General features: G+C 43.2%; 1 protein-coding gene and 1 long non-coding RNA gene across 2 annotated transcripts in view; one reads left to right on the top strand and one right to left on the bottom strand.

Annotated features, from left to right (window-relative positions):
* The first annotated feature begins 55 nt into the window (after positions 1-55).
* Positions 56-19,726, top strand: LOC121008067. Its single transcript, XR_005780511.1, has 3 exons — positions 56-66; positions 16,808-16,815; positions 19,594-19,726. It is a non-coding gene; the product is annotated as an uncharacterized LOC121008067 (long non-coding RNA).
* The window catches only part of LOC121008066 (caspase-8-like), a 72,216-nt gene continuing 47,526 nt past the window's right edge, over positions 2,613-27,302 (bottom strand). Inside the window, exon 5 of the mRNA XM_040440356.1 lies at positions 2,613-2,931. Within this exon, the coding sequence (XP_040296290.1) occupies positions 2,906-2,931 (26 nt within the window). The 3' untranslated portion in view covers positions 2,613-2,905. The remainder of the gene's footprint in view (positions 2,932-27,302) is intronic.

The raw sequence follows: 27,302 nt of genomic DNA, 5'->3' as shown, positions 1-27,302 counted from the left end.
ATAATGTCCCCCATAGTGTAGGAATTTTTTTATTTATTTATTTTTGCTGCCCCCAGCTTTAATAATGTTCCCTATTTTGGCCCCAGGTAAAATAATGTCTCCCACGGTGTAAATAATTTTTTCATAGTGCCCCCAGCTTTAATAATGCCCCCATGTAGGCCCCCAGCTAAAATAATGTCTCCCATAGTGTAGGAATTTTTTTATTTATTTATTTTTGCTGCCCCCAGCTTTAATAATGTCCCCTATTTTGTCCGCAGTTAAAATAATGTCTCCCACAATGTAAATAATGTTTTATAGTGCCCCCAGTTTTAATAATGCCCCCCATAATGTAGGAATTTTTTTTGCTGCCCCCAGCTTTAATAATGCCCTCAATGTAAGCCCCCATCTTAAATTATGTACCCCATAGTATAGAAATGATTTTTTTCAATGTCCCCAGCTTTAATAATGCCTCCAATGTAAGACCCCATCTTAAATATTGTTCCCCATGGTTTATATAATGCCCCCATAATGGCCCACCGCAAATTTTTATTTTTTTTTGTGTTGATTAAAAAAAAAAAACTCACCTTAAAAAAAAAAAAACTCACCTTGAAATCAATGGGACCATTTTTAACGGTCAATTGACAGGAGTGCACCCATCTAACGGCCGTTAAAAACTGGTACACTTTATCTATATAGCCATTTAGGGGTTAAGAAAAAAACTCACCTTATCCACTTGCTCTCGCTGCAGCAGTCTGATCTCTCTTCACTGAACAGGACCTGCCAAAATACCTGCGATGTGCGCGATGATGTCACTGAGCGCTCCCACGCAGATCGCAGGTCCTTCGGCAGGTATTGCTCAATGAAGAGAGAAGAGACTGCTGCAGCGCGAGCAAGTGGATGAGGTAAGTTTTTTTTCTTAACCCCTAAATGGCTATATAGATAAAGTGTACCCGTTTTTAACGGCTGTTAGATGGGTGCACTCCTGTCAATTGACCGTTAAAAATGGTCCCATTGATTTCAATGGGGTCCGTCTGCCCGTGGAAACGGCCAAAAATAGGACATGTCCTATTTTTGGACAGACACTATTCTCTGGCCGTTAAAAGAACGGCCATGTGAATAGCCCCCTAGACTTTCATTGTTGCTAAAAATGGCTGTGTGATGGCCGTTACTTAGACGGCCGTCACACGGCCATTATTCACTGTCGTGTGCAGGAGGCCTTAGGTTGCCTTCAGATTTTCTTGCAGAAATTACTAAAATTGAAAGTCAGTTCTATTGATTGGGATTGCAAAAAATCCATGTGCTAGCCACCAAAAGAACCCCCATCAGATGAATGGAACAGATTTTCAGACTCCTAACTTCACAGTGAAACTCTTTGGGCCAGTTATCATATTGCTGTTGTAAGGCTGGGTTCACACGAGCGTGTCTGGATTAGGTCCGGATGCGTCCCGGTGTATTGCGGCAAACCCGCGCGAGTAGGAATACAATTGCAGTCAGTTTTGACTGCGATTGCGTTCCGATGTTCAGTTTTTATCGCGCGGGTGCAATGTGTTTTGCATGCGCGTGATACAAAACCGACTGTGGTACCCAGACCCGAACTTCTTCACAGAAGTTCAGGTTTGGGATCGGTGTTGTGTAGATGTTATTATTTTCCCTTATATTATAAGGGAAAATAATAGCATTCTGAAAACAGAATGCTTAGTAGGTGATCAATTGAGGGTTAAAAAAAAAATTAAAAATTAACTCGCCTTCTCCTCGTTCGCGTAGTTCCCGGTCTCTTCTGATGAGCTGTGGGCTAAAGGACCTTTGGTGACGTCAGATCACATGCTCCAATCACATGATCCATCACCGTGGTGATGGACCATGTGATTGGAGCATGTGATCTGACGTCACCACAGGTCCTAGCCGGTAGTTCATCATTAAAGAAGTAAAGAAGAGACCGGGAACTACGCGATCAAGAGGAGAAGGTGAGTTAATTTTTATTTATTTTTTAACCCTCAATTGATCACCTACTAAGCATTTTGTATTCAGAATGCTATTATTTTCCCTTATAACCATGTTATAAGGGAAAATAATACAGTGAATAGACTGTCACCTAGCAACCATGCGTTAAATTCGCACCACATCCGCACTTGCTTGCGGATGCTTGCGATTTCCACGCAACCCCATTCACTTCTATGGGGCCTGCGTTGCGTGAAAAACGCTGAATATAGAGCATGCTGCGATTTTCACGCAACGCACAAGTGATGCGTGAAAATCACCGCTCGTGTGCACAGCCCCATTGAAATGAATGGGTCGGGATTCAGTGCGGGTGCAATGCGTTCACCTCACGCATCGCATCCGCGCGGAATACTCGCCCGTGTGAGCACAGCCTAAGAGTCTTGCTTGTGATGCCACATATGTATCTAACCTAACAGTTCTCATAATTCCATGTGTACAAGTAGTGCAATATGCATTCCCTGGTCACCAGAATTGAACAAAATGGTGCCAGTTCCTGCTTTATGTGTGTGTCTGTATGTATGTATGTATGTATATATATATATATATATATATATATATATATATATATATATATATACACATACACATACAATCTATATAAGAGGCAGTGATTTGTTATTTGTTGTGGAATGTAAACCCGGTACCTTTATCAACAGTGATTTGTTTTCCAATAATATTTCCAAACTCCACATAGTCATGGAATAAATAGTGAAGACAAAGTAGTGGTGGAAGGATCATCCCAACCGCGGTTGGGTGTACAATTTTCCAAAACTATTCTCAATTCTTGTAAACATTGATTGACTAACAGAAGACCATTTTAACAGAAGTCCAGTGTACCAGGGTAGTTCATGGCTGTGGCATCTGTTTTCCAGTAGACCTGATAACTTTTTAGACCTTCGTTTTTGGCTCAGTTCATGGTTTACTTTTGTTATGGTTGAAGTGAGGTCCTCTTTACTAGAAAATAGTAACAATTTTCTTTTACTGAATTGTAAAATGATGTTAAAATAGAGGTTAAAAACATTATATACAGATAAATTATCAGTAGTAATAAGTCAGAGCAATTGGACTTTCTGTATTTTCTCTTCAAGATGTTTTGCTAGTTATCCAACTGGCTCTCTCGAAGAGAACTGTTTTAGTTCTTCATTCTAATTGACAAGAATAGGACATGTTCCATAATTTGTGGGACAGACATATGGATGCAGATAGCACACGAAGGACATTTGTGTGCTGTCCGTTTTTTTTGCAGACCCATAGAAATGAATTAGTCCATGTGCAATCCACAAAAAATGTGGATCCAAAATACAGTCATGTGCATGAGGCCTTATTACTACTGATATACCATGACCTGGATGACTGAGAACTTTAACAGACTTAGGCCTCATGCACACGACCGTTTTTTTTTGCGGTCAGCAAAACGGATTTCCGTTGTTCCGTGACCGTTTTTTCTTCCGTGGGTCTTCCTTGATTTTTAGAGGGTCCAGGGACATGAAAAGTGAAAATAAAAACTAAGTCAAGTTTGCATTGAAAATGATAGGAAAAACGGACACGGATTACGGACACGGATGACTATCTTGTGTGCATCCGTGATTTTTCACGGACCCATTGACTTGAATGGGTCCGTGAACCGTTGTCCGTGAAAAAAATAGGACAGGTCATATTTTTTTCACTGACTGGAAAAACGGATCACGGACGCGGAAGCCAAACGGTGCATTTTCCGATTTTTCCACGGACCCATTGGAAGTCAATGGGTCAGCGAAAAAAAAAACGGAAAACGGAACAACGGCCGCGGATGCACACAACGGTCGTGTGCATGAGGCCATATAAAGATATATCATTCCTTTCTTTGACTGTACTGCTACACCGCAATACTTGGCCGCATGTCACCTGTCTCACCCAAAATCGCCATGTAGCCCTAGCCTAAATAGATTTATGAGATTTTTAGGAAAAAATTTTTTGTCCATGGCTGTGTTTGGTATTGCAGATTAGCTCCATTTAATTAATAGCGGCGCTGTTTTTGGACGAAATGGAGATCCTTTTTCTAATCTCATATAAACCCTGTAAGGCCTCATGCACACGACAGTATTTTTTCATGGTCCGCAAAATGGGGTTCCGTTGTTCCGTGATCCGTGTCCGTTTTTTTTTTCCATGTGTCTTCCTTGATTTTTAGACGATCACCAGACATGAAAAGTGAAAAAAAAATCTAAGTCAAGTTTGCCTTGAAAATGATAGGAAAAAAACGGACACGGATCACGGACGCGGATGACAATCTTGTGTGCCTCCGTGTTTTTTCACGGACCCATTGACTTGAATGGGTCCGCGAACCGTTGTCCGTGAAAAAAATAGGACAGGTCATATTTTTTTGACGGACTGGAAACACGGATCACGGATGCGGATGACAAACGGTGCATTTTCCGAGTTTTCAACGGACCCATTGAAAGTCAATGGGTCCGCAGAAAATCACGGAAAACGGAACAACGGACACGGAACACAACAACGGTCGTGTGCATGAGGCCTAAGGGTGGTTTCACACATAGTATGTTTTTCTTTTCTTTTCACCAAGCCACTGCGGTTTTTGAGCCAAAGCAAGAAATGGATCTAGCAGGAAATCCTTCCTTTTATATTTACCACGCCTACTGAATCCACTTCTGGCTTTGGCTCAAAAGCTGCCACAAAAACTATGGCTCTTTACAATAAAAGCTGTGTATGATATTAACCTAAAAGTGGTGTCAGTTTCTGTGTATGGTGCCCTCTTTACATCTCCGTCGAAGAAAAATAATAATACATGGATTTTATGGGGACACAAAGCATTTTTTTAAGTTTTTAATGGTAGTTGATATTGCCGTAATTGTACTGACCCACAGATTAAGGTTGTCATGTCATTTTTACTGAATAGTGAAAGGTGTAAAAATGAAACCCAAACAACAATGGTGCTGTTTTTTTCACCCTACAATTTTTACAGTTTCACAATACATTACATGAAACATTAAAGGGTTTCTACCACCTCGTTTGGACATATTTAGCTGTCAGACACTAGCGATCCGCTAGTGTCTGCTCTACCTAACCATGCTATTATAATAGCTTTTTGTGCAGCCGTTTCCATAAAAAACAAACTTTTATCGATATGCTAATGAGCCTCTAGGTGCTATGGGGGCGTCTTTTCAGCACCTAGAGGCTCGGTCTACCTTCACAAAATGCCGCCAGCCCGCCCATCTCCTCTGGAATGCGATCCTCCCTCTGAGTCAGCGGATGAATTCTCGCGCATGCGCCGTGCGCGTCTATCTTCGGCGCAGGCGCAGTTAATGTCTGACCGCTTTCTGCACAGACATCTCCACTGCGCCTGCGCCGATGACGTCATAGTGCTCCGAGGAACAGGCGCAGTGGAGATGTCTGTGCAGAAAGCGGTCAGACATTAACTGCGCCTGCGCCGAAGACAGACGCACACGGCGCATGCGGGAGAATTTGTCCGCTGACTCAGAGGGAGGATCGCATTCCAGAGGAGATGGGCGGGCTGGAGGGACGCGCTGGGCGGCATTTTGTGAAGGTAGACCGAGCATCTAGGTGCTGAAAAGACGCCCGCATAGCACCTAGAGGCTCATTAGCATATCGATAAAAGTTTGTTTTTTATGGAAACGGCTGCACAAAAAGCTATTATAATAGCATGGTTAGGTAGAGCAGACACTAACGGATCGCTAGTGTCTGACAGCTAAATATGCCCAAACGAGGTGGTAGAAACCCTAGGTGCCCTCAAAAAGTACAACTTGTCCTGCAAAAGAATAATATGGCTAGTTCAATAGAAAAAAAAAAAAAAAAGCAATTTCCATAATTATTGGCATTCTCAGGGGGTTAAAGAGGATCTATCACCAGATTCCGCAGTACAAACTGCATATATTATTAAATAGATCTTACTTAGAAAATCCATGTCATAATAGCTATATAATCCTTTTTTTTTTTTATTTCCATTTGATATTAAAATGAGCAGGTATGTGACAGAGCTGATACGCCCAGTTGTATTCATGGCCCAAACTCAATTTCCAGCCACTTAAAAAAAGCTCCTTTCAGTGTAGCTTGTAATGAGTATTGTCCAAGTTCAGCAGCAGCAGGGGAAGATATCAGATGTGTCCATAAATAATTTGGCTCTAATTTGGTTAAAATCTTCAATTTCTCATGAAACAAATTAAATATAATATTGAAACATGCTAGCAAAACCATTGACAGGCTGCAATCCACAAAACAACCACTGGGTGGCTGTACGTAGACACATATAGGATAGATATCTCGTGACTCTCCAGATCATGTTGTTTGTAGTTCTGCACTACAAAGACATACTGATAGGGTATTTAGATTGTGAGCCCCACTGGAGAAAGAAAGTGATGATAAAGCACTGTGGAATATGTTGGTGCGATGTAAGCAAGTAAAATAAATAAAATCAAGAGCACAGAGATTGAGTTTAGCTTGTAAACACCCTGTGATCTCCTCAGGTAAAGGGAATACGTGTACTAGACGGGTGTGGACTGAGAGACTCCCACTACCAACCTGTCTCCCAGTCCTTGCTGAAGCAGCACCATATCTGGATTTTAGTTGGATACACACCCCCAACCATACCTCTACTGTGCCCTTTATCACAATGCATAATACTAAGCTCAGTCTCCAGTGTGAAACTGCAGGATTTTTATTTAATATAATTTGTGACATGGAAAAATTAACAAAAAAATAACAAAACATTCTTAAAAATATGTAAAACTTGATTTAGGCCTCATTCACACATCCACGGTCTGTGAAAACCTGACCTGCCGTCCTTCTGAGTGCACGAGCGCACAGCGTCATTGGTTGCTATGACACTGTGCGCTTCATGCCGCTGTACAGTAATACAGCGGCGGCAGCATGAAGCGCACAGTGTCATAGCAACCAATGACGCTGTGCACTCAGCAGGACGGCAGGCCGTGAAAATCCACGTAGGTGTGATTGAGGGCTTAAACAGGCCATTTTCTGATGACATTTTTCCGTTAACCCCCATAGTGACCAGCCTGTTTTGGGCCAAGCATATTTTTCATTTTTTCAGTGTCGCATTCTAAGATCTCTTTTAATCTTTCCATTAGTGAAGATATGAGGGCTTGGTTTTTGCAGGACACATTGTTGTCTTTAATGGCACAAAACTCATTGATTAACTTTTATTGACTCCTTTTGGGGGAAATACAAAAAAACTGCACTTTTGCCATAGATTTATTACATTTCAAATTTTGCGATGTTAACTTAGTGACATAAACAACATGATAGTTTTATTCTGAGTACGTTTACAGCAATATCAAATATATACTACTATCTATGCAATCTATTAGGTTGTGCCTCTGGCATTTACAGAAGGCATATTTGGGGGCCTTCATTAGTCCCCTGCTTCCATGTAAAGGCATTGGCACCCAGTATAGTCATCATTAGACAGCCTGAAACCTGCTTCTTCCAGTACAAGACACACGAAGCATATGTGCAGGTCTTCAGTGCATTAGTGGCTTCCATAAAAACACATATGGGCATTCCCTAATGGGTTAAATTAGATTTCACCTGTGTTAAATTCAGTTAATTGGAAAGATTTAACCCCTTAAGGACTCAGCCCTATTTCACCTTAAGGACTTGGCCATTTTTTGCAAATCTGACCAGTGTCACTTTAAGTGCTGATAACTTTAAAACGCTTTGACTTATCCAGGCCGTTCTGAGATTGTTTTTTCGTCACATATTGTACTTCATGACACTGCTAAAATTGGGTCAAAAAAGTAAATTTTTTTGCATAAAAAAATACCATATTTACCAAAAATTTTGAAAAATTTGCAAAATTTCAAAGTTTCAGTTTCTCTACTTCTGTAATACATAGTAATACCCCCAAAAATTTTGATGACTTTACATTCCCCATATGTCTACTTCATGTTTGTAGCATTTTGGGATTGATATTTTATTTTTTGGGGATGTTATAAGGCTTAGAAGTTTAGAAGCAAATCTTGAAATTTTTCAGAAATTTACAAAAAACAAATTTTTAGGGACCACTACAGGTCTGAAGTCACTTTGCGAGGCATACATAATAGAAACCGCCCAAAAATGACCCCATTCTATAAACTACACCCCTCAAGGTATTCAAAACTGATTTTACAAGCTTCGTTAACCCTTTAGGTATTGCACAAGAGTTATTGGCAAATGGGGATGAAATTTGAGAATTTCATTTTTTTGCCTAATTTTCCATTTTAACCCATTTTTTCCACTAACAAAGCAAGGGTTAACAGCTAAACAAGACTGTATCTTTATTGCCCTGACTCTGCCGTTTACAGAAACACCCCATATGTGGCCGTAAACTACTGTACGGGCACACAGTAGGGCGTAGAGGGAAAGGTGCGCCGTTTGGTTTTTGGAGGGCTGATTTTGCTGGACTGTTTTTTTGACACCATGTCCCATTTGAAGCCCCCTGATGCACCCCTAGAGTAGAAACTCCATAAAAGTGATCCCATCTAAGAAACTACACCCCTCAAGGTATTCAAAACTGATTTTACAAACTTTGTTAACCCTTTAGGTGTTGCACAAGAGTTATTGGCAAATGGGGATGAAATTTGAGAATTTCATTTTTTTGCCTAATTTTCCATTTTAACCCATTTTTTCCACTAACAAAGCAAGGGTTAACAGCCAAACAAGACTGTATCTTTATTGCCCTGACTCTGCCGTTTACAGAAACACCCCATATGTGGCCGTAAACTACTGTACGGCCACACAGCGGGGCGTAGAGTGAAAGGTGCGCCGTTTGGTTTTTGGAAGCCAGATTTTGCTGGACTGTTTTTTTGACACCATGTCCCATTTGAAGCCCCCCCTGATGCACCCCTAGAGTAGAAACTCCATAAAAGTGACCCCATCTAAGAAACTACACCCCTCAAGGTATTCAAAACTGATTTTACAAACTTTGTTAACCCTTTAGGTGTTGCACAAGATTTAATGGAAAATAGAGATACAATTTCAAAATTTCACTTTTTTGGCAGATTTTCCATTTTAATATTTTTTTTCCAGTAACAAAGCAAGGGTTAACAGCCAAACAAAACTCATTATTTATGGCCCTGATTCTGTAGTTTACAGAAACACCTAATATGTGTTCGTAAACCGCTGTACGGGCACACGGCAGGGCGCAGAAGGAAAGGAATGCCATACGGTTTTTGGAAGGCAGGTTTTGCTGGACTGGTTTTTTTGACACCATGTCCCATTTGAAGCCCCCCTGATGCACCCCTAGAGTGGAAACTCCAAAAAAGTGACCCCATTTTAGAAAGTACGGAATAAGGTGGCAGCTTTGTTGGTACTAGTTTAGGGTACATATGATTTTTGGTTGCTCTATATTACACTTTTTGTGCGGCAAGGTAACAAGAAATAGCTTTTTTGGCACTTTTTTTTTTTTTTTTGTTATTTACAACATTCATCTGACAGGTTAGATCATGTGGTAATTTTATAGAGCAGGTTGTCACGGACGCGGTGATAACTAATATGTATACAATTTTTTTTATTTATATAAGTTTTATACAATAACTTCCTTTTTAAAACCAAAAAAAGTTTTAGTGTCTCCATAGTCTAAGAGCCATAGTTTTTTCAGTTTTTGGGCGATTATCTTGAGTAGGGTCTCATTTTTTGCGGGATGAGATGACGGTTTAATTGGCACTATTTTGGGGTGCATATGACTTTTTGATCGCTTGTTATTACACTTTTTGTGACGTAAGATGACAAAAAATGGCTTTTTTTACACCGTTTTTATTTTTTATTTTTTACGGTGGTCACCTGAGGGGTTAGATCATGTGATATTCTTATAGAGCCGGTTGATACGGACGCGGCGATACCTAATATGTATACTTTATTTTTATTTATGTAAGTTTTACACAATGATTTCATTTTTGAAACAAAAAAAATCATGTTTTAGTGTTTCTTTAGTCTGAGAGCCATAGTTTTTTCAGTTTTTGGGCGATTATCTTGGGTAGGGTATGATTTTTGCGGGATGAGATGACGGTTTGATTGGTACTATTTTGGCGTACATATGACTTTTTTGATCACTTTTATTACCTTTTTTGGGAAGTAAGGTGGGCAAAATTTTAATTTTCTCATAGTTTTTATTTTTTTATTTTTATGGCGTTCACCGTGCGGGGAAAGTAACATGACCGTTTTATAGATCAGGTCGTTACGGACGCGGCGATACCTAATATGTGTAGTGTATTTAATTTTTTTAATTTTTATTCAGTGATGAATGTTTTTTTTTTATCTTAACTTTTTTCACTTTTTTTCACTTTTTTTTTGACCCAGACCCACTTGGTTCTGGAAGATCCAGTGGGTCTGATGTCTGTATAATACAGTACAGAACAATATATATTGTTCTGTACTGTATTTTACTTACACTGAACAGATCTGTGCTTTTAGCACAGATCTGTTCAGCACCATGGACAGCAGGACGCCTGAGCAGGCGTCCTGTTGCCATGGGAACCCTCCCCGTCTGCTCAGAACTTCGCAGACGGGGAAGGGTAAGCACGGGGCTGAGGGGGGCTCTCTGGGAGCTCTCTCCCTCTCCATCGGGGGGCTGCAAAGGCACAGCAGCCCCCCGATGGAGAGGGAGGGAGCTCCCTGACCGACGACAGTTAACTTTTTCCATACAGCGGTCCGTACGGACCGCGGTATGGAAAGGGTTAAACGGCTGACATCTGCACAGATGTCAGCCGTTTATACCAGGGTGCCAGCAATGTGCTGGCACCCTGGTATAACCACTAGAAGCCAACGATCGTTCATGGGGAGGCGGGCGGGGGATCGCGATCCCGCCTGCCGCACCGCCCGCCTCCCGCAACGCCCCCACCGCATGCGACACCCCCCCCGCACCACCCGCCGGCATAAAATCGTGCAGGGGTGCAGGGGGGGGGGTGAAAAATATAGATTATAGGCACTCAAAAGTTTCTGATCCCCGCGGTCAGGGACCGCGGGCATCAGAAACTGCAAAAAGCGCAGCAAACCGCAGGTCTGAATTGACCTGCGGTTTGCTGCGATCGCCGACACGGGGGGGTCACATGACCCCCCCTGGCGTTGTCACAGGATGCCGGCTGAAGGATTTCAGCCGAAATCCCGTTCCGTTTAACCCCTCGGGCGCCGGAATACTGATTTCAAGTTAGGACGTACCGGTACGCCCTGAGTCCTTAAGGACTCGGGAAATAGGGCGTACCGATACGCCCTGCGTCCTTAAGGGGTTAAAAGGCTGTACTCAGGTCATAGTCAGATTTGCATTTTTGCAGTGATTTCATTAAAATTTGCAGAGAAAAAAAAAATGCACACGACCTTATGCCCTGCGAGACATACGGTCCGTGAGCGGGTCAAATATCCCAGAACGGCATTGATCATGTGCAGGGGAGCGCACGGCATCATAGGTTAAAATGATACCGTGCACGTCGGGCCGCCCGCGGTGTGCTATCGTCCTGCACTCATTAGATCATATAAGTGTGGGACAATAGCACCGCAGGCGGCCTAATGTGTACGGTATCATTGTAACCTATGATGCTGTGTGCTCCCCTGCACACGATCAATGCCGCTCACAGACTGTATGTCTCGGAGGGCATACAGTCGTGTGCAAGGGCCCTAATAGTGCATGTCAAAGCTACATAAAGCAATTAAGTCCAAGGAATTGTCTGTAGTCCTCTGAAATGGGATTGTGTTGAGGAAAGTAAAAAGCAAAGTCCACAGCACACTCCGAACATTTATATTTCTTAGGCCTCCTTCACACGACCGTATGGATTTTTCAGTATTTTGCGGTCCGCAAAAAACGGATCCACAAAAAATACGGATGACATCCGTGTGCATTCAGTTTTTTGCGGAACGGAACATCTGGCCCCTAATAGAACAGTACTATCCTTGTCCGTTATGCGGACAATAATAGGACATGTTCTATGTTTGAAAGGAACGGAAATATGGAAAAGGAAGGCATACGGAGTACCTTCTGTTTTTTTTTGCGGATCCGTTGAAATTAAAGGTAACGTATACAGTCCGTATATGGTATGCAAAAACCGGAATGTAAACGGGAAAAAAAAAACTTTCGTGTGCAGGAGGCCTTACTAGAATCAGGAAAAAAATAGACTCTTACCAAAAATAGTAGAACATGACAACATCCATCTGAGATGGATGCAACTTAGTTTGGTACTTTAGGACACGATGACTATTTTAGATTTTTCATCTGAGCATTTCAAAAGCCATAACTTATTTGTTTTTTCATCAACATAACTGTATGGGGACGTTTTCTTTTTTTGAGGAATGAGTTATATTTTTTAATGGCATAATTGTGGAGTACATCCAATGTATCATATAACATTTATCGTTTTGGGGAGTAATGGTGTGAAAAGCACAGCAATTCCACTATTATTTTGTTAGGCCTCTTTCACACAGGCGTCACGTTTGAGGGTCGGACAAGATGCGGGTGCGTTGCGGGAAAATGCGTGATTTTTCAGCGCGAGTGCAAAGCGTTTTAATGCGTTTTGCACGCGCGTGAGAAAAATCGGCATATTTGGTACCCAGATCCGAACCCAGACTTCCTCACAGAAGTTCGGGTTTGGGTTAGGTGTTCTATAGATTTTATTATTTTCCCTTATAACATGGTTACAAGGGAAAATAATAGCATTCTTAATACAGAATGCTTAGTAAAATGTCCATTGAGGGGTTAAAAATAATAAACAAATTTAACTCACCCCATCCACTTGGTCGTGTAGAGGATCTCCTCTTCTTTCTACTTTCTTCAGGACCTGGCTAAAGGACCTTTTGATGACGTCACTGCGCTATGGTGATGGGCCATGTGCTGGGCCATGTGATGAGCGCAGTGACGTCATCAAAGGTCCTTTAGCCAGGTCCAGAAGAAAGTAGAAAGAAAAGGAGATCCGCTACGTGACCAAGTGGATGGGTTAAGTTAAATTTGTTTATTATTTTTAACCCCTCAATGGACATTTTACTAAGCATTCTGTATTCAGAATGCTATTATTTTCCCTTATAACCATGTTATAAGGGAAAATAATAAAGATCGGGTCCCCATCCCGATTGTCTCCTAGCAACCATGCGTGAAAATCGCACCGCATCTGCACTTGCTTGCGATTTTCACACAGCCCCATTCACTTCTATGGGGCCTGCGTTGTGTGAAAAAACGCACAATATAGAGCTTGCTGCAATTTTCACGCAACGCATAAGTGATGCGTGAAAATCACCACTCATGTACACAGCCCCATTGAAGTGAATGGGTCCGGATTCAGTGCGGGTGCAATGCGTTCACCTCACGCATTGCACCCGCGCGGAATTCTCAACCGTGTGAAAGGGGCCTTAGGTTTTGTGTTTCTGTCAGTATGGCACTCACAATAAAATACATTACACTGCATGAACAGTGCAATGTATTTTAGAAGCTATCAAAAGTTAACCTATTATAGTCCCCTTGTGCGACTATTAAATGGTTATAAAACTAAAAGTTTTATTAAACAAAAAATTAAAAGTAAAATACACACCTTTTTCTATTGAAAAAAAACTGTTCAACCCCATTTATTCCGTATAGTGAACACCATAGGAAAAAAATGCTAGAATAGCTTCTTCTTGCTTATTTGCCACCAAAAATCTGAATAACAATCGATCAAAGGTTTTATGTAAACCAAAATGATACCAATGAAAACCTCAAGTGGTCCAGAAAAAATCTAGCCCTCACACAGCTCTGTAGAAATTTTAATTAAAAAAGTTCTGGGTTTTGGCATGTGGTGATGCAAAAAACATTTTCTTGTGACTGCCGTTTCCGGCGCTGGGATGCAGGACGCATAGTGAAGAAGCTCTGTGCTTCCCTCTATGAAACCTGGCTCCGTTCAAGCCCAATCGACAGTAAGGGGATCCCCCAAGTGGGAATCTGTTACCTGCATCACCGGACACCTAGGTCCATGGATCGGTATCTCCTACGGAGCGGAAGCCAGAAGATATTGAGCAGCAAAGGTACGGCCGTAAGCACCATGCTTAGCAAGATGGCGGATTCCCGCCCTGCCTCTCTGGCCAACGACAAGCTACAATATCCAGCCAAGTTGAGGGTAATCAACAGGGATGGAACAGCGACAACTTACCATGACCCATCAGCGGCAGAGGACTTGCTACAATCACTACTGGGCAATGGGGATGATTCAGACCCAGGACTGATACTGTATGGAACTGCATCACGGCAAGATCCTGCCGAAAGCCCAGAATGGAGAACAGCGACGAGACAAGAAGGGAGCAGATCTGAGTGGAAGACAATCTCGGGAAAGACGCTCGTCTAGAAATGGCAGGGCTTTCAATAAGCAGCGCTGACGTTTTTCCATTGCCCTATCTTGGAGGGGCTCTTGATATTCTTATCATTGTATTTTGAAGATGATAGATAGATATACATATATATATATATATATATATATATATATATATATATATATATATCTAACTGTATACAGTTGCAAGAAAAAGTATGTGAACCCTTTGGAATGATATGGATTTCTGCACAAATTGGTCATAAAATGTGATCTGATCTTCATCTAAGTCACAACAATAGACAATTACAGTCTGCTTAAACTAATAACACACAAAGAATTAAATGTTACCATGTTTTTATTGAACACACCATGTAAACATTCACAGTGCAGGTGGAAAAAGTATGTGAACCCCTAGACTAATGACATCTCCAAGAGATAATTGGAGTGAGGTGTCAGCCAACTGGAGTCCAATCAATGAGATGAGATTGGAGGTGTTAGTTACAACTGCCCTGCCATATAAAAAAAACACACACCAGTTCTGGGTTTGCTTTTCACAAGAAGCATTGCCTGATGTGAATGATGCCTTGCAGAAAAGAGCTCTCAGAAGACCTACGATTAAGAATTAATGACTTGCATAAAGCTGGAAAGGGTCATAAAAGTATCTCCAAAAGCCTTGCTGTTCATCAGTCCACGGTAAGACAAATTGTCTATAAATGGAGAAAGTTCAGCACTGCTGCTACTCTCCCTAGGAGTGGCCGTCCTGTAAAGATGACTGCAAGAGCACAGCGCAGACTGATCAATGAGGTGAAGAAGAATCCTAGAGTGTCAGCTAAAGGCTTACAAAAGTCTCTGGCATATGCTAACATCCCTGTTAGCGAATCTACGATACGTAAAACACTAAACAATAATGGATTTCATGGGAGGATACCACAGAGGAAGCCACTGCTGTCCAAAAAAAACATTGCTGCACGTTTACAGTTTGCACAAGAGCACCTGGATGTTCCACAGCAGTACTGGCAAAATATTCTGTGGACAGATGAAACCAAAGTTGAGTTGTTTGGAAGAAACACACAGCACTATGTGTGGAGAAAAAGAGGCACAGCACACCAACATCAAAACCTCATCCCAACTGTGAAGTATGGTGGTGGGGGCATCATGGTTTGGGGCTGCTTTGCTGCGTCAGGGCCTGGACGGAATGCTATCATCGAAGGAAAAATGAATTCCCAAGTTTATCAAGACATTTTGCAGGAGAACTTAAGGCCATCTGTCCACCAGCTGAAGCTCAACAGAAGATGGGTGTTGCAACAGGACAACGACCCAAAGCATAGAAGTAAATCAACAACAGAATGGCTTAAACAAAAGAAAATACGCCTTCTGGAGTGGCCGAGGGTCCTGACCTCAACCCGATTGAGATGCTGGGGCATGATCTGAAGAAAGCGATTCACACCGGACATACCAAGAATATTGCTGAATTGAAACAGTTCTGTAAAGAGGAATGGTCAAGAATTACTCCTGACCGTTGTGCGACTGATCTGCAACTACAGGAAAAGTTTGGTTGAAGTTTTTGCTGCCAAAGTAGGTTCAACCAGTTACTAAATCAAAGGGTTCACATACTTTTTCCACCTGCACTGTGAATGTTTGCATGGTGTGTTCAATAAAAACATGGTAACATTTAATTCTTTGTGTGTTATTAGTTTAAGCAGACTGTGATTGTCTATTGTTGTGACTTAGATGAAGATCAGATCACATTTTATGACCAATTTGTGCAGAAATCCATATCATTCCAAAGGGTTCACATACTTTTTCTTGCAACTGTATATGCAGGCGGGGGTGGGTTAGCTTACCAATTGGGAGGAAGGTGTGTCAATGTTGTGAATAACAGTTGAGAGAGCAAACAGTTAGATAGGTTAGCTTAAAGCAATATATGTCTCTACAGCTAGTATCATTGTAACCATGGGAGAGTTAAAATTATGGAGAGTCTTGAGGAATCGGAATGAGATATGTATGATAACTGTAACGTATACTATAATAGACGAAAAGAAAAAAGGTCAAGTGAAGAGGCATAGCCTGCAGCTCATAAAAAAAGGAAGTCAGGAAAAATAAATAAAAAAAAGAGAAGAGAGAAAACAAGAAGAAGAAGAGGAGATGTTTATAGGGAGGAGGTTATGTTTAAAAAGGGGGAGGGAGGGAAGAATTTACAAGTTTTGGGGTTTTATTTAGAAGGTTTGCAGCCTCTCCGGAGTTTCAGGTTATATCCAGGTTTTCCCAGTGCGATCATACACCAGATATATTTACTGCTTTCTGAAAGTAATCTCCTAGAACGTTAAGGGCCTGAGGTCCCCACATAAGAGATTGGATAGTGCTTCGACATCTTAAAAAACCCGATATAGTTCTTCTACAATAAACTCATTTGGAATCTGGAGATTTTGACTGCATGAAATAATTGTGGATGGGACAGATGTTGGGGGCGGCTTCAGTTAAGCAGAGGGCAGGAGTGCTAATCTTGATTAATAGACAGTTAAATTGTCAAGTTCTAGGATCTTCTGCTGATGGTCAGGGACGAGGGGCACAGGTATCTCTGCAGGTTCAGGAGACCCGATACAGTGTTTATAACATATGTGGTCCTAACTCTATTAATACTCAATTCTTTCAAGACTTGGAAGGAACCTTACTAGCAGACTCTTGTGCTCATAAAATTGTTGGGGGTTACTTTAACTCGATGGTGCAAAGGAAAGAGGATAGCAGACAATCTACACATACAACGGGAGACATAGGGCCTCAAGACAAGGCCTTAGGCCCACTGATGGAGAGTGAAGGCCTGATAGATCCATCGCATCTGTTACACCCAGATGACAGAAGTTACACCTTTTACTCACACGCACGGGGTTCATGGTCCAGAATTGATTATATCTTTGTTCACTATTCCTTACAGAGCAAAGTAGACCACACTGAAATAGGCGATTTAGTCATCTCAGACCACGCCCCAGTAACACTAGAACTGAATGACACCTATCCTAGTGGTTCAGATTACTTGTGGCGTTTCCCGTCACACTTAGTCTCGAAGACAGATTTCGTGAATAAGTTAATAGGTTGGTGGGAGGAATACCGAGGTGATAATGAGGCCCACCTAGAATCCCCTGATTTATTCTGGGTTGCCTCCAAAGCAGTCCTGAGAGGTAGAATCATGAACTATGTTTATGGTATGAAAAAAAAAGACACCGTTTCAGCTGGAACAGGCTAGTCAAAGAGTCAGACAAACCAATTTGGCCATTACAAACACTCCCACTGGGGAAAACAAGGAGGGTTGGGTAGAGGCTCGCCGGGCTTTTGACCAGTGTGAAAAAGAAAGAGAATCTCTAAGACACACACTATTTGAGGCGAGTCTGCATAAATATTGCAATAAATCAGGGCGCTTGCTGGACAACTTAGCAAAGGGACAAAGACAGACACAATTCATCTCTAGTCTGAGGAATACAGAGGGCAGAATAGTCACCGACCCTGCAGCTATTAACTACATTCTGGGAACTTTCTTTGAATCCCTTTATAGGGACGACTCCAGGGCCAAGTTGATAGATACTCTTCTTGAACATGTGATTCTCCCTAAAATCAGCTCTGAGCAACTCCAGTCCCTAAACGCAGAGATCACCATAGAGAAACTTCAGTCCGTTATTAAGCAACTGGGAAATTCAAACGCCCCTGGTCCTGATGGATTCACCGGGGAATATTATAAAGTTCTTTTGACCCAGGTGACTCCAGCCTTGTTGTTGTTGTTTAATGATGTACTGAGAGGTAATACACCCCCTGATAGAGACAATCTCTCTTATTTTAAGCTGCTCCCCAAAACCGGGAAAGACCCTCTAGAGCCAGGATCTTATAGGCTGATATCACTCATCAATGTTGGCACAAAAATACTGGCGGATCGACTGGCGACCATATTGCCATCTCTGATAGCCCCAGAGCAGTCGGGATTTGTTAAGGGGCGGTCAGCTGTAACCAATAGTCCTGTCCTGTAACCAACAGTCCTGTCGGTTCTAGATCGAGTACAACACCTCCCGGGGGTGAGTGAGACACCAGCTCTGCTCACCTTGGACACAGAGAAAGCCTTTGACAATGTCAGATGGTCTTGGCTGGATGCGGTATTAGATAGAATGGAGGTTTGCAGGTGCATTTAGGGCTTTCTTATCCAAACTGTATAGCAATCCTCGGGCACAAGTATGCACTCAGGGCTTTCTCTCAAAGCCCATTCATCTTCAAAAGGGAACTCGGCAGGGATGCCAAGTATCGCCCTTGCTATTCAACTTGGCCCTGGAGCCTTTGGACAGACATCTGTGCCAATCTAACCCGTTTGAGGGCATAAAGGTAGGAAACAAAGGTAGGAAACAGGGGCGTGGCTTGGCAGCTGAGCGGAATGGCTGCATGAACTCTTAGCTCTGGCACTGAGCGACCAAGTTAGGCTACTTTCACACTAGCGTTCGGGGCTCCGCTTGTGAGTTCCGTTTGAAGGCTCTCACAAGCGGCCCCGAACGGATCCGTCCAGCCCTAATGCATTCTGAGTGGATGCGGATCCGCTCAGAATGCATCAGTTTGGCACCGTTTGTCCTCCGCTCGGCTCAGCAGGCGGACCCCTGAACGCAGCTTGCAGCGTTCGGGTGTCCGCCTGGCCGTGCGGAGGCAAACGGATCCGTTTGAAGTTGACACAATATGGCTCAATATTCAAACGGATCCGTCCCCCATTGACTTTCAATGTAAAGTCAAAACGGATCCGTTTGCATTATCATGAACCAAAAAAAAAAAAAAATTTTTTTTTGTTCATGGTAATGCAAACGGATCCGTTCTGAACGGATCTAAGCGTTTGCATTACAGGTGCGGATCCGTCTGTGCAGATACCAGACGGATCCGCACCTAACGCAGGTGTGAAAGTAGCCTTAAAGGGGTTGGCCACCCATAGTATCAAAAATCCAAAAAGCCCCAGACAATAGCCAAAACCATGAATTATTTATATCATGTGAAATGTACTGACTATATGTCCTTTTTCTAACCTGTTCACCATGGCACACTTCCCTGGAGGAGCTCCACAGACAGCCTGTGTGGGAGGAGCAGCTGTAAAGTGAAAGTAAAAATCCCAGCATGCACTGCAGCAAATATCTTCAGAGGAGCAGTCACATGACATCCCCACCCACCTGTGTTCCCATGGAGACAAGAGCCCCTTCGACATTATAAATATCTCAGTCATCAGTGAATAACTGCAGACATAGTAATAGGAAGAACACCCCAGTCCCAGCAGTAAAGAGAGGTCACTACCCGTCCCATACAGTCACTACCATGTATCACACATTTGTTGTTGGGGGAGTTACCCTGTTCATAAACTTGCTGTGGGGCCTAGTAATTTCTAGTTGTGCCACTGGATGTAAGCCATGAACAGAATGAATAGAGGGAGAGATTTATCATTTGCCTTGTTTCTGAAATGTGGCATTAAAAAGTTGCAAACTATGTGTTTGCGACTTTTCAACTGTGACTTTAAAAAAAAAAAGGTGGGGGGGGGGGTGACAATGACCAGGAGGGGGCGTGACCAGTCGCCTCAACAAATTTATGTTCATTTTCGCCAGTTTTCTGACTCAAATGAAGCCAGAAGTACAAATCGATCTGCTCACATAGCGAGGAGCATCCTGTCTATCATCACACGACTTTCTCCCAGCTGACAGCCTAGAAATCATCTATGAATATAGGATTACCCTTTACCTGGAGAAAAAGAGAAATGATTGTAGTCCTACATCTCTGTATACAGTGTACAGGGGGGTCACACATCTGTATATACAGTATAAAGGGGGTCACAAATTTCCAGTGTACACTGGTACCTTATAAACAGTCTATAGTTGTATGTGTCCTACCTGTACACTGTATATAGAGACACCCCCTTCCCTGTACACTGAGTATTATGATAATAATGAGATCCTCCAGTGCAGGGGGTCACACATCTCTATATACAGTGTACAATGATGGTGGTGGGGGTCACATATCACTGCATACAGTATACAGAGGGTCACACATCTCTATATACAGTATACAGTGGTGGGAGTGGGGGTCACATATCTCTACATACAGTGTACAATGGTGGTGGTGGGGGTCACATATCACTCTATACAGAGGGTCACACATCTCTATATACAGTATACAGTGGTGGTGGTGGGGGTCACATATCACTGCATACAGTATACAGAGGGTCACATATCTCTGTATACAGTGGTGGGGGGGTCATATATCACTGCATACAGTATACAGAGGGTCACACATCTCTATATACAGTGGTGGGGTGGTCACATATCACTGTATGGGGGGGGGGGGTCACATATCACTATATACAGTGTGCAGGAAGGAGAGGGCACACATTTACAGATGAGACCAGTGACTGCTGCTGATATCACTGACCTCAGCTATATCAACAGCTCAGAAGGGGTTAAACTCTTGGTCTGGCTGTAATAAATATGTCTGTGATAAGATCAGAGCAGAGGGGCCATAAACAGGACAGACACTGGGATTGTTCACAGTTTGTGTTCCACAGCACCTTCCTGGCTCTGCTACATCCTCACATACAGCAGTAGCCTCTCAGTACAGGAGACAGAGTGGATGGAGTCTACAGACAGTCAGCTTCCATCAGCCATCACAGCTTCTCCTCACAGTCAGTCTCCCTTTCTCCTGCTAAAGTTTCTTTTTTTCTGCTTGAATCTTCCTGCTAAGCCCCTCCAGCCCAGCACAGCCAGGAGTGCCAGTCACAGAAGGAAAGCACATCTGATACAAGCAGGGTGCTTTAGGACCCAGGGAGCAGCACACTCCTTACAGGCATGGACGAGTTTGCTCCTCCATGGCACGTGCAGCTATGGACGAGACAGGCAGCTGTGAGAGCAGGACAGGAGGGGGCGTGGTGAGAGCAGGACAGGAGGGGGCGTGGTGAGAGCAGGACAGGAGGGGGCGTGGCTGCCAATAGCAGGAAAAGCAGGCAGATCTGCTTAACCACCTCCGGACCGCCTAACGCAGGATCGCGTTCCGGAGGTGGCAGCGCTGCGCACAGTCACGCATATACGCGTCATCTCGCGAGACGCGAGATTTCCTGTGAACGCGCGCACACAGGCGCGCGCGCTCACAGGAACGGAAGGTAAGAGAGTTGATCTCCAGCCTGCCAGCGGCGATCGTTCGCTGGCAGGCTGGAGATGTGTTTTTTTTAACCTGGTCCTCTGGTGGTCCCCTTTGTTTGGATCGACCACCAGAGGACACAGGTAGCTCAGTAAAGTAGCACCAAGCACCACTACACTACACTACACCCCCCCCCATCACTTATTAACCCCTTATTAGCCCCTGATCACCCCTAATCACCCCTGATCACCCCATATAGACTCCCTGATCACCCCCCTGTCATTGATTACCCCCCTGTCATTGATCAACCCCCTGTAAAGCTCCATTCAGACGTCCGCATGATTTTTACGGATCCACTGATAGATGGATCGGATCCGCAAAACGCATCCGGACGTCTGAATGAAGCCTTACAGGGGCATGATCAATGACTGTGGTGATCACCCCATATAGACTCCCTGATCACCCCCCTGTCATTGATCACCCCCCTGTCATTGATTACCCCCCTGTAAAGCTCCATTCAGATGTCCGCATGATTTTTACGGATGCACTGATACATGGATCGGATCCGCAAAACGCATCCGGTCGTCTGAATGAAGCCTTACAGGGGCATGATCAATGACTGTGGTGATCACCCCCCTGTCATTGATTACCCCCCTGTAAAGCTCCATTCAGATGTCCGCATGATTTTTACGGATGCACTGATAGATGGATCGGATCCGCAAAACGCATCCGGACGTCTGAATGAAGCCTTACAGGGGCATGATCAATGACTGTGGTGATCACCCCATATAGACTCCCTGATCACCCCCCTGTCATTGATTACCCCCCTGTCATTGATTACCCCCCTGTAAAGCTCCATTCAGATGTCCGCATGATTTTTACGGATGCACTGATAGATGGATCGGATCCGCAAAACGCATCCGGACGTCTGAATGAAGCCTTACAGGGGCATGATCAATGACTGTGGTGATCACCCCATATAGACTCCCTGATCACCCCCCTGTAAAGCTCCATTCAGATGTCCGCATGATTTTTACGGATGCACTGATACATGGATCGGATCCGCAAAACGCATCCGGTCGTCTGAATGAAGCCTTACAGGGGCATGATCAATGACTGTGGTGATCACCCCCCTGTCATTGATTACCCCCCTGTAAAGCTCCATTCAGATGTCCGCATGATTTTTACTGGGGCACTGATAGATGGATCCGATCCGCAAAACGCATCCGGACGTCTGAATGAAGCCTTACAGGGGCATGATCAATGACTGTGGTGATCACCCCATATAGACTCCCTGATCACCCCCCTGTCATTGATCACCCCCCTGTCATTGATTACCCCCCTGTAAAGCTCCATTCAGATGTCCGCATGATTTTTACGGATGCACTGATAGATGGATCGGATCCGCAAAACGCATCCGGACGTCTGAATGAAGCCTTACACGGGCGTGATCAATGACTGTGGTTATCACCCCATATAGACTCCCTGATCACCCCCCTGTCATTGATCACCCCCCTGTCATTGATCACCCCCCTGTCATTTATCACCCCCCTGTCATTTAGCACCCCTCTGTAAGGCTCCATTCAGATATTTTTTTGGCCCAAGTTAGCAGAATTTTTTTTTTTTTTTCCTACAAAGTCTCATATTCCACTAACTTGTGTCAAAAAATAAAATCTCACATGAACTCACCATACCCCTCACGGAATCCAAATGCGTAAAATTTTTTAGACATTTATATTCCAGACTTCTTCTCACGCTTTAGGGCCCCTAGAATGCCAGGGCAGTATAAATACCCCACATGTGACCCCATTTCGGAAAGAAGACACCCCCAGGTATTCCGTGAGGGGCATATTGAGTCCATGAAAGATTGAAATTTTTGTCCCAAGTTAGCGGAACGGGAGACTTTGTGAGAAAAAAATTAAAAATATCAATTTCCGCTAACTTGTGCCAAAAAAAAAAAATTTCTATGAACTCGCCATGCCCCTCATTGAATACCTTGGGGTGTCTTCTTTCCAAAATGGGGTCACATGTGGGGTATTTATACTGCCCTGGCATTCTAGGGGCCCCAAAGCGTGAGAAGAAGTCTGGTATCCAAATGTCTAAAAATGCCCTCCTAAAAGGAATTTGGGCACCTTTGCGCATCTAGGCTGCAAAAAAGTGTCACACATCTGGTATCGCCGTACTCAGGAGAAGTTGGGGAATGTGTTTTGGGGTGACATTTTACATATACCCATGCTGGGTGAGAGAAATATCTTGGTCAAATGCCAACTTTGTATAAAAAAATGGGAAAAGTTGTCTTTTGCCAAGATATTTCTCTCACCCAGCATGGGTATATGTAAAATGACACCCCAAAACACATTCCCCAACTTCTCCTGAATACGGCGATACCACATGTGTGACACTTTTTTGCAGCCTAGGTGGGCAAAGGGGCCCATATTCCAAAGAGCACCTTTAGGATTTCACAGGTCATTTACCTACTTACCACACATTAGGGCCCCTGGAAAATGCCAGGGCAGTATAACTACCCCACAAGTGACCCCATTTTGGAAAGAAGACACCCCAAGGTATTCCGTGAGGGGCATGGCGAGTTCCTAGAATTTTTTATTTTTTGTCACAAGTTAGTGGAAAATGCTTATTTTTTTTTTTTTTATTTTTTTTCATACAAAGTCTCATATTCCACTAACTTGTGACAAAAAATAAAAACTTCCATGAACTCACTTTGCCCATCAGCGAATACCTTGGGGTCTCTTCTTTCCAAAATGGGGTCACTTGTGGGGTAGTTATACTGCCCTGGCATTCTAGGGGCCCAAATGTGTGGTAAGGAGTTTGAAATCAAATTCTGTAAAAAATGACCTGTGAAATCCGAAAGGTGCTCTTTTGAATATGGGCCCCTTTGCCCACCTCGGCTGCAAAAAAGTGTCACACATCTGGTATCTCCGTAATCGGGAGAAGTTGGGGAATGTGTTTTGGGGTGTCATTTTACATATACCCATGCTGGGTGAGAGAAATATCTTGGCAAAAGACAACTTTTCCCATTTTTTTATACAAAGTTGGCATTTGACCAAGATATTTATCTCACCCAGCATGGGTATATGTAAAAAGACACCCCAAAACACATTCCTCAACTTCTCCTGAATACAGAGATACCAGATGTGTGACACTTTTTTGCAGCCTAGGTGGGCAAAGGGGCCCACATTCCAAAGAGCACCTTTCGGATTTCACAGGTCATTTACCTACTTACCACACATTTGGGCCCCTAGAATGCCAGGGCAGTATAACTACCCCACAAGTGACCCCATTTTGGAAAGAAGAGACCCCAAGGTATTCGCTGATGGGCATAGTGAGTTCATGGAAGTTTTTATTTTTTGTCACAAGTTTGTGGAATATGAGACTTTGTATGAAAAAAAAAAAAAAAAAAAAATCATCATTTTCCACTAACTTGTGACAAAAAATAAAAAATTCTAGGAACTCGCCATGCCCCTCACGGAATACCTTGGGGTGTCTTCTTTCCAAAATGGGGTCACTTGTGGGGTAGTTATACTGCCCTGGTATTCTAGGGGCCCAAATGTGTGGTAAGGAGTTTGAAATCAAATTCAGGAAAAAATGAGGAGTGAAATCCGAAAGGTGCTCTTTGGAATATGGGCCCCTTTGCCCACCTAGGCTGCAAAAAAGTGTCACACATCTGGTATCCCCGTACTCAGGAGAAGTTGAGGAATGTGTTTTGGGGTGTCTTTTTACATATACCCATGCTGGGTGAGATAAATATCTTGGTCAAATGACAACTTTGTATAAAAAAATGGGAAAAGTTGTCTTTTGCCAAGATATTTCTCTCACCCAGCATGGGTATATATAAAATGACACCCCAAAACACATTCCCCACCTTCTCCTGAGTACGGAGATACCAGATGTGTGACACTTTTTTGCAGCCTAGGTGGGCAAAGGGGCCCATATTCCAAAGAGCACCTTTCGGATTTCACAGGTCATTTTTTACTGAATTTGATTTCAAACTCCTTACCACACATTTGGGCCCCTAGAATGCCAGGGCAGTATAACTACCCCACAAGTGACCCCATTTTGGAAAGAAGAGACCCCAAGGTATTCGCTGATGGGCATAGTGAGTTCATAGAACTTTTTATTTTTTGTCACAAGTTAGTGGAATATGAGACTTTGTAAGGAAAAAAAAAAAAAAAAAAAAAAAAAAAATCATCATTTTCCGCTAACTTGTGACAAAAAATAAAAAGTTCTATGAACTCACTATGCCCATCAGCGAATACCTTAGGGTGTGTACTTTCAGAAATGGGGTCATTTGTGGGGTGTTTGTACTGTCTGGGCATTGTAGAACCTCAGGAAACATGACAGGTGCTCAGAAAGTCAGAGCTGCTTCAAAAAGCGGAAATTCACATTTTTGTACCATAGTTTGTAAACGCTATAACTTTTACCCAAACCATTTTTTTTTTACCCAAACATTTTTTTTTATCAAAGACATGTAGAACTATAAATTTAGAGCAAAATTTCTATATGGATGTCGTTTTTTTTTGCAAAATTTTACAACTGAAAGTGAAAAATGTCATTTTTTTGCAAAAAAAATTGTTAAATTTCGATTAATAACAAAAAAAGTAAAAATGTCAGCAGCAATGAAATACCACCAAATGAAAGCTCTATTAGTGAGAAGAAAAGGAGGTAAAATTCATTTGGGTGGTAAATTGCATGACCGAGCAATAAACGGTGAAAGTAGTGTAGGTCAGAAGTGTAAAAAGTGGCCTGGTCTTTCAGGGTGTTTAAGCACTGGGGGCTGAGGTGGTTAAGAAGATATATTAGTAAGTGTAATATCTCCCTACTTTCTTTACAGTTGTAATAAGTGCTAACAAAGTGGCCAACCCCTTTAAGGCAAGTTCCCCTCTTTTCCAGCCGCTATACTAAAGGAAACTGTGCCCGGATCCTTCCTAAAAACCTCCCCACAATACCCCGAGGTAAACGAGTCCATGCCAAGCAAGGCAGACTGGACTATTATTTTGAGAATGGAGTGGACACCGCACAGACTGAAGCTGCGTCGCCGTGTGCGCAATCATCATCTCCTGGGTCGGTGCATGTGGCCTCTCCGCCTGTGCAAAGGGAGATCCCCCAGAACAAGTCTGGTTCCCGCAACTCACCTCCCGACTGTGGCCCAGGTTCCAATATGAGACATCAGAGGAGCTAAGCCTGGAGTCCCCTGCTACTCACTCGATTTCATCTGTACTGCAGGAGTTCCCCACCTCTGAGCAGCCGGCCTCAGGTAACCTACTGAGGGACATGCTAGTGGCTTTTGGCGCGTCTCTGCACCAGGAATTCTCCTCTCTTCTACCTCCGCTAAAATCCTCTATTTCACGCCAGAATTTCACATGTCGAGTCTAAAATGGGAGAATTTACCACATCTCACAACCAACTTATAGATAACCAGGAGGAACTCTGCAGAGATAGATCGCATCAAAGCTAAAATAAACGACCCGGAGGACCGCTCCAGGAGGAATAATATAAAATTTAGGATCCCAGAAGAAATTGGCCCCTCTGACCCTATGGAATACCTACGGTCCCTAATGCAGTAGCTACTACCATCCTGTTCTACCCATGACCTGATTATAGATAGGGCCCACAGGATCCCTAGACCCAGACATCTGACAGAAACGACACCTAGGGATACTCTGGCTCGTATTCATTTTTTCAAAACCAAAGAAGCTGTCCTATCAGCGGCCCGCCAGTTCTCAGAGATGCCAGTGCCATATCAGTCAGTGAAATTATACACGGATCTCTCCGCTGCAACACTACGACAGAGGCGTCTGTTAGCTCCAGTTACCATAGCCCTACGAGAGCACAAAATCATGTACAAATGGGGCTTTTCAGTAAAGCTGATGCTTAACCATAATGGCAAACAGTACAGCATTGTCTCCGTAGAAG

The sequence above is a fragment of the Bufo bufo genome, chromosome 7 (assembly GCF_905171765.1).
Source record: "Bufo bufo chromosome 7, aBufBuf1.1, whole genome shotgun sequence".
Lineage (NCBI taxonomy): Eukaryota > Metazoa > Chordata > Amphibia > Anura > Bufonidae > Bufo > Bufo bufo.
Note: the sequence above shows the minus strand (reverse complement) of the source record. Positions and strands in the feature narration are given on the sequence as shown.